Consider the following 10,207-nt stretch of genomic DNA (forward strand, 5'->3'; position numbering starts at 1 on the left):
TGTTTCCTAAAATTACAGTTCTGTTGAAAAGAAAGCAGAAACAAGTCACACGTTGATAATTGTAATCACAAATCGAGTTGGAATAACCTGAATCAGACCGCTGTCCTTTCTATCATTTCTATTCCACACACACTGTTTCCAGTTGAGTGTCATAGCTTCTCCTTTCTCTCCTTTCCTTCCTGTTTCTCCTTTTATTCCTTGTGGACCTTGTGGACCTTGTGGGCCTTGTGGACCTTGTGGACCTTGTGGACCTTGTGGACCTATCTTCCCAGCATTACCTTTACCACCGACATCTCCAACTAATCCTCTCTCTCCTTTTATTCCTTTCTCTCCTTTTCTTCCTTCTTCTCCTTTAATTCCTTGTGCACCAGCATCTCCAACTAATCCTTTCTCTCCGTTCATTCCCTTTTCTCCTTTCATTCCATCTCGTCCGGGTGATCCATTAACTCCAGCTGATCCGGGTACTCCAGGTACTCCAGGTACACCAGCAGACACATATGTCTACTCAGTAAACAAAATCACATACAAATATTTGAAATATTTTAATTACTACTTGATGACTCATCATAACCTGCTGATTTCTCTCATCTGATGCACTTTGATCAGCAGAAGTAGCAATGACTTGAGTGAGCACAAGAACTGTCACAAAAAATGAAAACATGATGATGACCGATATCCTCGATACTGATGAAGTGAGCTGGTGAGCTTGCTCTTATATACTTCTCCTCACACACCCTCACATCCGGGGCGGGTACAGTCTAGTCTGAAATAGAACATTTCCACCTAATCTAATGTTTCCAAAATCATCTACAAATGATGACCTCAATATGTTTTCATATCCAGCCCCTCCCCCTTTCTCATTTCCTGCCTACAAGTTCATATTGTCATTTTCGTAATCAGCACATCATTTTCTACAACACCCTATTTGCATTGATCTCTCACATTGTCACCCACCATCGCAAATATGCTAAAGTGTGCAAAACTTATTAACTCACTGCACGTGCTTTCTCACCAAATAGACACCAAAAAGCATTTTTGTATAGATGATCAAACAATAAGACTTTTACAACCTTTGATAGACAAAAAGTGCAACAGCAGTGACTTGTACTGCATGTATCGATCCAGCACAGACAGTCCATTGCAAGAACTCAGACTGCCATCTGACAGTCACACCATCATAACACTTCATTTCATCATTTCCCCACTGGATCAGTAACAACAAGTACAGCAATATGGCTTGGAAGAAGAGATACACAAGACTAGTTGGAGAACAACAGCTTATAGCCGAGTCATTCAGTTTTACTTTCTGTCAATTCTGTTCTTACTGTGGCCGGGTCCGCAAGTGCGCCCATACAACGTTTTCACCTACATGTCAACCGTCCCGATTTGGCGGGTCAGCCATGCCTTTTGGACCACTGTCCTTCTGTCCCTCTTTAGCTCTCATTGTCTTGCATACTTGAATGGAGTTTATATGCTCTTGATGGAGTCTGGCAACACAAATCTAACTACTAAGTTCCTGTATTCATCCGCGTCATGCAACGCCAAAAGTATGTCCAACTAGTGGGTGCAAGTTGAGCAGAAGAAAAACTGTGGCTTGTGTGACCAAGTTCCCTCTCCTTACAAGACTAGCCAAATGTTCTAACTCAGACACAGAGCGAGTCTTCAGTATGGCTATGTACACATGCAGGTCGAGTTATCCAAGCAATGTTAACATTAACATTATGCTCTCTTTTTGGCCTTTAGCTGAATTCTCTGTCGTCCACCTGCTGCCAATTTTTTCCAACTCGTCAATGCAATGCATTATCACTGAGCCATAGGCCCCTACAAATGCAGTAAATATATTATGTTGCAAAATAGTTTCATGAATGGATGTGTGTGTCCATCGTAGCATGAAGACAGTGAGCCACAGTAAAATGTTTTAGTACACTGCACAGCATGAATTGCTGATGGACGTTTGTTTGTTAGTTTATTTAATTAATTAATTAAAAATAATGTATAACTTGTTTGATTGCACTCAAAGGTGTTTGTATCAAATACCAAATGTACGTATTGATGTCTGGTCTGTGTTCAATAGATGTGCTGTTGCAGTGTCATGGAATAACGTGGGAACTCCACAAGCCGTACATTCGGAAGTTCCGCACATTGTCTGGTCTCTTACAGCATGCTGTTATCTCAGCAACTGCATGAAGGTACGAAGACAGTCTTCCTGTCATTTCATTACCATTCTCAGACACAAACGTGACACGACAATGTCAGACCATTGGATGCTCAATCGGTTGCACCACTAGTGTGTACATGATTTGTTTTGTTGTGTGTGTGTTGTTTAGTTCTTGCCAGGGCACTCGGTTTGCTGTATGAAGACCAGTTTACTGTGTCACCTGAAGAGGTGGTTTCTGTATTGGCAGCTGCGTCACTTCTTTTGTATCCTGAACTGCAAAAAGAGTAAGATAGAAATATCATTTATACAGATGTGTGCGTGTGTGTGTGTGTGTGTGTGTGTGTGTGTGTATGTGCGTGTGCGTGTGTGTGTGTGTGTGTGTGTGTGTGTGTGTGTGTGTGTGTGTGTCACATTGTTATGATTCTCTCCTGCACTATATCAGATGCTGTGAAGTGATGTTAAGATTCATCAATGCGAGGACAGTCTCAATGTACTACTTGGCATCTACCAAGGTTAGTGAAACACTGAAATGAAGGATGATATCAACTGTATACAGTATATTGGAATAGTCTTTCTTCCACTTGTTCAGCATTATACGTTTCATAATATATTGTCTACAGATGATGTTGTAGAGAGCCTTAACTGAAATGAAAACTATAACAGCAATGCATCTATACTGAATGGCAATAATCAATAATGATTAATGATTATCAAAGATTTTTTGTGTGAAATAGTTAGAATGCATCAGTCAATTGGTACATTATATTGTAGGGATGCATCTTTCAATACATTATGTAGCTATTATATTGGGGAGATGAGTTTCCAATCAGGCCATTGTATTGCATCAGTACATGTTTAAATTAGTCGTCTAACACACCAGAGTATTTTGTTATACAACACACCGGAGTATTTTGTTGTACATTGTATGGGAGTGACGAGTGCATGCATGCATGGTGTCTCCTGGTGGTGACCTAGTGACTGTGTGTAAGATGTACACGGCAGTTTGGTCTGGTGATGATTCGAGTCTACAAGTTGTGTGACTGAGATTGATGTATTGTGTTGTGTTTGGTCTTGGCTGCTCCATTTGACTGTGCAACATACTGGCAGTTGGATCAGTCTGTACGTAACATTGCTAGGACTTTCTGACTGTATACTGGTCTGGTAGCTAGATAGCTGGGTATTTTCTAGGATTATCATCTGTTTGACTGTGTAGTGGTCTGCAGTATGGTCTGTTTATTAAATTGCAGGCTTTTCGAGACTAGAATTTATCTGCCTGTGTACCAAGCCAGTCTGTTGATGCAGTCTGTTTGTTAGATTGCTAGGATTTTTGCCGGCCTTGGAGTCTATCTGACTGTGCATGTAGTGGTCTGGCAGTGTGACCTGTTTGTTAGGTCATTACGATGTATGTTAACAATTGTATTCGTTGTGTTGTTGTTTGGTGTTTTTAAGGGTCTGGCTATGCGAGACTAGGTGTTTCTTAATGTGTATTAAACTACTCTACATGACATGATCTACAAGAATAAGAAAATTTTGTATTTTAAATTTGTTTGATTGACCCACTCATTCATTGAGGTTTGTAATGATATTATCTACGTGCACGTGTGTGTGTGTGTGTGTGTGTGTGTGTGTGTGTGTGTGTGTGTGTGTGTGTGTGTGTGTGTGTGTGTGTGTGTGTGTGTGTGTGTGTGTGTGTGTGTGTGTGTGTGTGTGTGTGTGTGTGTGTGTGTGTGTGTGATATTTGTCTTTGTGTGACCACACCTCAGTAGGCATTCTATGGCTAGGGTTCTTAGCTGTGAGTAGTTGCATGGCCCAGTTTCAGGAGATTGTCAGCATGGGCGTAGAGTTCTCCTGAATAGTTTGCAGGGGTTTAGTTTCTGAGCTGGATGTGTCACATGATTTGGGCACATACTTTTTTCAATTAATAAAAGTTTTTGTGCTACATATACAGTCTTGCATGGCCAAGGACCTGAAGTTAAGGGACCAAATCTAGGAATGTCTTACTTGACATGGCTGCTCATATGGACTCACTGCAGGTATTAATTAATTAATTAGTATGTAGTGATTGAACACACTGAACTACTGTCTTGGTTTTCTTGTACCGGTATAACTATCTGTCAGTGATGTATGTACACAATCTCAAACTGTTGCTGGATCAGGTGTCTCAAGGCTGCTGCAAGTCCCCATTTGAGGCTGGCTGGTCTGACGGTAAATATGACTGCATTTGTTCATCGCTGAGGCGTCTGCTTGAGAGAAAGCTGGCGCTGCTAACAAACAAATCAGATTCTTGCACCAGCTAGTAGTCAGGTGGTGTGCCTGGTGTCTAACTTTGAGTCTGTGTAAGCGATGGTGTTGCAGCATCGACATACCTGACAGATCTCGGCAGATACACAGTATTCCTGGATTCACTCTCACAATGAATTACCAAATCATGTGGGAGTTACCCGAGGGGTCAAAAAAATATGGCTGGGGTCCCATGCAGCCATACCTAGTACTTACATGATTTGCTTGATACGACAGACTTAGGGTAGCATGCTTGTATCTTCGCTATTGATTCTACAAGCCAAAGGTTACATCTTATGCCAGTGAAGCTAGTGGCTCTGGTCACCTCATATGCTAGTGAAGCAAAGTTTTCTTTGTTGTCTGCCAATGCAAACTAATTACGTATGTAATCTTGATTTCTTGTCATGTGCTGCACATGACACACGTGCATCAGCTTCCCAGTAATCGCTTTCCTATCACTGTACACGTCTGCTACATTGGAACGCCTTTGCACCTTCTTAGACACACTTGAGACATGATATCTCTTGTCAATCTTCATGGGCAATGATAATCGTATCAGTCAATCTTGACTTGCATTGGAAGCGGTTGCATAGCTAGAGTACAAATTCTTTATTGTCTGTGCACGTGGAAACAGTTTTTTTATTCCCTACTGTTGTGTGTGTTCTGTTGTCATGTCTTCTTTGTAACTTGATGGTTTGCATGCCTGATCTACCTGTGTGACACATTTTGTGCTATTTGTGACACGTCTTAGTTGTTAATTGTTTCTGCATGTTTTGGCAACACAGTAGCATTTATATCTTCTCTGTGTTTGCTTCTTCTTGTTTAACTTCTATGTTACTTGTCCAAAAGGCTGTAGACTAGTCAGTATACGTAATTATAACTCACAAAAAGGACCCTCTCCTTCCTTTGTTGTTCTGCCTGGTTTCTTCCAACAGTTGCATCATGCAATGTTTGGATGGAGAAGATCCAATCGAGTTCTAGTGCGATTTAAGAACAGTTGAGCAGATGGCACTTAATTCTGTCATAGCAGCTGTTGTTCTGACTGCCAACTTAGGATCAAAGGACATGTATCAACATGGGCAATCAAACAAAGGCTTTGGTGTCCAGGTTGCTAAAGAGAGACAATTAAACCAACCCAGGCTAGAAACAGAGCAGACAAAAGTTTCTGTGGCGCACTCAGAGTGGACAACGGGCTGATCATTAATTGATACATCACATGCACACACCAGTGATCGCGATCTCATACAATCTGTTTTTCAAACAATCTACTTCACCATTGTTGATAGTTGGTAGGGTGGACTTTCTATTTGTTTTATTTTATTTGATTGTAAAAACGTTTCAAATTCATTTGAAGTAAACTGGAGTTTGTTGTCTAACATGATCTGTTTGGGTAACCCATATTGATAAGCAAACAATTAAGTCCCTCATCACTGCAATAGATTTTTGTTGGAATATCCTCGATCCATTTTGACTGAGCTTCTACTATCATGAGTAACACGTGTCCATCTATAGGTCTCATAAATTTGTATGTTTTCTTTCTCACACTTGCTGTAGTTGTGCTCACAGGATATAGCTGCACCTGAATAGTAGCATTCAGTCAAGTTGAATGACATGCAGTACACTCTTTCACTACTCATTCAATAGATATACATTGATTCATGACCAATACACATGATTCTTGCTCACTTTATGACTATTCCAGGGTGAGTGTTGTAAAACGTATGAAATCTTCTTGTATATTTGTGAATCACCGACCTTACATGTACCCCACAAAAGGCAATGTTTTTATTGACTCATAACTCTGCAAACCTGCATCATGCAAAGAGGAATATCCAACTGTAAATATTTGTCACTTAACAATGACTGCATAAATATTGGCAACAGGGTGACTGTTTATGCTAAAGTAGCCGAGATGTTGAGTTGCTTACTTCATGAAGAGATGACAAATGACGTTTGTTGAACAGATACAAAGAACAAGTCAATACCTGGCTGTCAAATACAGCTGTACCCAGCTAATAAACAGACAATGTACCGTAACATAGCAAGTCTGTAGGAATACAAATGAAAGACGACTAACAACTTTATCTCCAAATTTTTGGTCAATTGTCACCAGATGCTTTTATCTGTTAACCTGCAGTTAGGTCTATTGGTGTGTTTATATGCGTGTTAAGTAATAAAAGTTGTTTAAATCGTTCTGGGTTCATGGTCGTGTGCAGATACGACTCAAGCCATCTGAAGGTGTAAATACTTCTCACCTGTTGTTGGTGTATATCAGACAGTCTATCAACAAATACAACACACAATAAGGAAATTCCAACCTTAGAATGACACTAGAATGTTTTCATGTCTGCTCACTTGATGTAGCTCTAGAGAGCATGTACAGTAGGTAAAGAAGGAATGCAGCAGATAGACTAACTTACAGTAAACATTTGATCATGACAGTGTTAGCAAGGTGTGACTAATCAATGTTGACTGATCAACACATTTTACATTTTGAGTCAATGTGCAGTAGTTGATATTTTTGTTGTTGGCATTGATTGTATGTTGTCTACTTGACTGTTTACATTCTTATTATTTCAGGTAAAATGATGTTATGAACATTAGCACAAGTGCAAACTTTTATGGATTACAACTGACATCGTGCAGTCGACTCTTGACCAACAATAAGTTGTGTGGGATGTAATCATGACTGCAATACGAACAGAAGTTAGTGACACTGAAACTCATTATGATCATTGAATGGCTCAGCTATCAGGTATGATTGTCTGTCAACTATTGATATAATAATAGTTGGGTGTTTGGGTAATAGGTGAGTTAACAATGTAGTGTATTGATGCGATTATATAGGACCTGGTTTGTGTGTGTGTGTTTATGTGTGTGTGTGTGTGTGTGTGTGTGTGTGTGTGTGTGTGTGTGTGTGTGTGTGTCTGTCTGTCTGTCTGTCTGTCTGTCTGTGTCTGTGTCTGTGTGTGGGTTGGTGTGTGTGGTGCTGTAGCTCAAGTGGTTAGAGCTGAACATCCGGGACCTTGGAGGGTTGCAAGTTCAAGTCACAGTGGTGGCGAGCTATGGCATAATTTCCTTAAGCAAGAAACTTACACACAATTGCTTCTCTCGACTTAGGAGTATACATGAGTACCAGGTCATTGACTGGGGTGGACATGACCGCTGGATTGGCAGTAACCTCATGCAGCAGTCGAGTACTAGTGGGCCTTGGTGTCCAGTCCCAGAGCTGCACCGTTGTTAGTGCACCTGAATGACTCTGGCCAAACTCCAGGTGGATTGTAACGCTGACCCTAAGCCTCCACGTAGTGCATGGAGGTCCTGTCTCTAGAGGTAGGGGAGCTATCTCCGCAACTGACCTTAAGGTTGACGTCGAATGACATGGAGGGCTTGACATTTGTCCATTTGTTTATTTTATTTGTGTTCCTGTAAAATGCAGAAGGCTTTGGACCCAGTGGTTGTTGATGGTGGCTCTATTGAGGTGGTTGATAACTTTGTCTGTCTCGGTAGCTGCATTGCAGCAAACAGTGACTTACAGTAAGAAGTGTCACTCTGCATTGCCAAAGCTTCTAAAGCCTTGGATGCCTACGTCAGCCAATCTTGAAGAACAAACATTTCTCAATAGCTACAAAAAGAACTGTTTATCAAGCTGTCATTCTACCCATTTTGTTATACGGCGTGGAGACATGGACAGCCAAGTCTAACAATATCAGACGTCTAGATTCATTTTATAATCGATGTGTTCGGACCATTCTCAGTGTCACCAGACATCAACAATGGCAGGAGCATATTACATCAAGACGGCTGTCATCAAAGTTTGGTATGAGCGAATTTCTGATGTTTTAATGTTCCATCGGTTACGTTGACTAGGGCATATGCATGTTGCCCATATGGACTCCACTCATGCTCCTAAGCAAATTTTTTTAGAGATTAAGCTATACCCTCTAAAACGTCATGCCATGGTGCTAAAAAGGGATGGAGGGATGCAGTGTCAAATGACTTGAAAACCATGAATGTGTTTGAGGCATGAGGGCGGGGTAAAGGTCTGGCTACGCGAGACCAGGACTGTCTATACTATAACATAGTGGATTAGAGTACAAGTCACTGCTGTTGCACTTTTGCATACAAGAAGTCGTAGAATTATTATTGTTTGATCATGTATGCAGTGATGTTCTGTACTTGGCTGCATGTGTTTCTGGTGAGACACGGCCTGCAGTGAGTTAATAAGTTTTGCACACATTAGCATATTTGCAGTGGTGGGTGACAATGTGAGAGATCAATGCAAATAGGGTGTTGTAGAAATGATGTGCTGATTATGAAAATGACAATATGAACTTGTAGGCAGGAAATGAGAAAGGGGAGGGGCTGGATATGAAAACATATTGAGGTCATCATTTGTAGATGATTTTGGAAACATTAGATTAGGTGGAAATGTTCTATTTCAGACTAGAATGTACTCACCCCAGATGTGAGGGTGTGTGAGGAGGAGTATATAAGAGCAAGCTGACCAGCTCACTTCATCAGTATCGAGGATATCGGTCATCATCATGTTTTCATTTTTTGTGACAGTTCTTGTGCTCATTCAAGTCATTGCTACTTCTGTTGGTCAAAGTGTGCCAGATGAGAGAAATCAGCAGGTTATGGTCATTCATCAAGTCTTAGTTGAAAATGTTGCAAAATTTAATTTGTACTTACTTTGTCTGCTGACTATATAGACTTGTGTACCTGCTGGTGTACCTGGAGTACCTGGATCACCTGGGTTGCATGGATCACCTGGACGAGATGGAATGAAAGGAGGAAAAGGAATGAAGGGAGAGAAAGGATTAGTTGGAGATGTCGGCAGTAAAGGTAACGCTGGGAAGATAGGTCCACAAGGAATAGGAGGAGAAGAAGGTAGGAAAGGAAAAACAGGAAGTAAGGGAGAAGAGGGATTAGTTGGAGATGCTGGTCCACAAGGAATAAAAGGAGAAGAAGGAAGGAAAGGAGAGAAAGGAGAAGTAATGACACTCAACTGGAAACAGTGTGTGTGGAATAGAAATGATGTGAAGAACAGCGGTCTGATTCAGGTTATTCCAACTCAATTTGTGATTACAATTATCAACGTGTGACTTGTTTCTGCTTTCTTTTCAAAAGAACTGTAATTTTAGGAAACGTGACAGCAATTCCGGTTTACATGTTGCATATGCAGGAAATCTTGGGGTTTACTGCTCCAGTGGTTCTTGCTGTTCTCGATGGTATTTTACATTCAACGGTAACGAGTGCAGTGGACCTATGACTATTGAGGGAGTTGTGTATGGTCAACCAGCTAATGGTTATCCTCACCGTCACAGACAGATTGAGGGATACTGTGAGAACATTGCAGCAGGTCAAGTCACAATTGGATTCAACATTGGAAACTGTAACAAATTGAGATCAACAACATATAATGGTGATACAGGATGGATATCAGTATCTCGCATTATGATTGCAGAAGTTCCTCCATCACAAAAGTAACTGAATTAGAGAGAAATTAGAACTTGTGTTCAGTATAGTTTGCAGTACGTACAGTACGAGGTAGCTGAAATAGGAGGCTGGATGGTGCGTGTGCATGTCTCTCTTTGCTGTATGTGAGTGTTTGTATGATTAATTCAACGTGTAGCTGCAACTAACAATTGATATCGTCCTTCAAAGTTACAGAACAAACGGCTGCCCATAGACCATCCCAGCATGCATGATCTGACAGCAAGCATGTCGGTGGGCTGAATAATCGATTTACAGACTGCAAATAAA

At 40.9% G+C, this 10,207-nt stretch overlaps 2 protein-coding genes across 5 annotated transcripts in view; one reads left to right on the forward strand and one right to left on the reverse strand.

Annotated features, from left to right (window-relative positions):
- LOC134183038 (collagen triple helix repeat-containing protein 1-like) overlaps window positions 1-1,068 on the reverse strand; it is a 1,568-nt gene extending 500 nt beyond the window's left edge. The window contains exons 1-4 of one of the 2 annotated variants that reach the window (XM_062650492.1): window positions 572-1,068; window positions 234-501; window positions 88-197; window positions 1-20 (exon numbers count right to left, since the gene is read on the reverse strand). The exon at window positions 1-20 is cut by the window's left edge and continues 500 nt beyond it. In XM_062650492.1, coding sequence (XP_062506476.1) covers window positions 1-20; window positions 88-197; window positions 234-501; window positions 572-661 — 488 coding nt within the window. In that variant the 5' untranslated portion in view covers window positions 662-1,068. Of the gene's footprint in view, window positions 21-87; window positions 502-571 lie in introns of both variants that reach the window. The other variant, XM_062650487.1, reaches the window with a different exon arrangement.
- Window positions 1-10,107, forward strand: part of LOC134194993 (collagen triple helix repeat-containing protein 1-like) — a 13,856-nt gene extending 3,749 nt beyond the window's left edge. Inside the window, exons 3-10 of one of the 3 annotated variants that reach the window (XM_062663994.1) lie at window positions 2,075-2,189; window positions 2,328-2,442; window positions 2,601-2,670; window positions 7,019-7,193; window positions 8,682-8,825; window positions 8,884-9,075; window positions 9,154-9,504; window positions 9,572-10,107. In XM_062663994.1, the coding sequence (XP_062519978.1) occupies window positions 8,986-9,075; window positions 9,154-9,504; window positions 9,572-9,931 (801 nt within the window). In that variant the 5' untranslated portion in view covers window positions 2,075-2,189; window positions 2,328-2,442; window positions 2,601-2,670; ... (1 more) ...; window positions 8,682-8,825; window positions 8,884-8,985 and the 3' untranslated portion in view covers window positions 9,932-10,107. Of the gene's footprint in view, window positions 1-2,074; window positions 2,190-2,327; window positions 2,443-2,600; window positions 2,671-7,018; window positions 7,194-8,681; window positions 9,076-9,153; window positions 9,505-9,571 lie in introns of all 3 variants that reach the window. The other 2 variants (XM_062663985.1, XM_062664002.1) reach the window with 2 other exon arrangements.
- Window positions 10,108-10,207: the final 100 nt, after the last annotated feature.

This window comes from Corticium candelabrum, chromosome 1, assembly GCF_963422355.1.
Source record: "Corticium candelabrum chromosome 1, ooCorCand1.1, whole genome shotgun sequence".
Taxonomy (NCBI): domain Eukaryota; kingdom Metazoa; phylum Porifera; class Homoscleromorpha; order Homosclerophorida; family Plakinidae; genus Corticium; species Corticium candelabrum.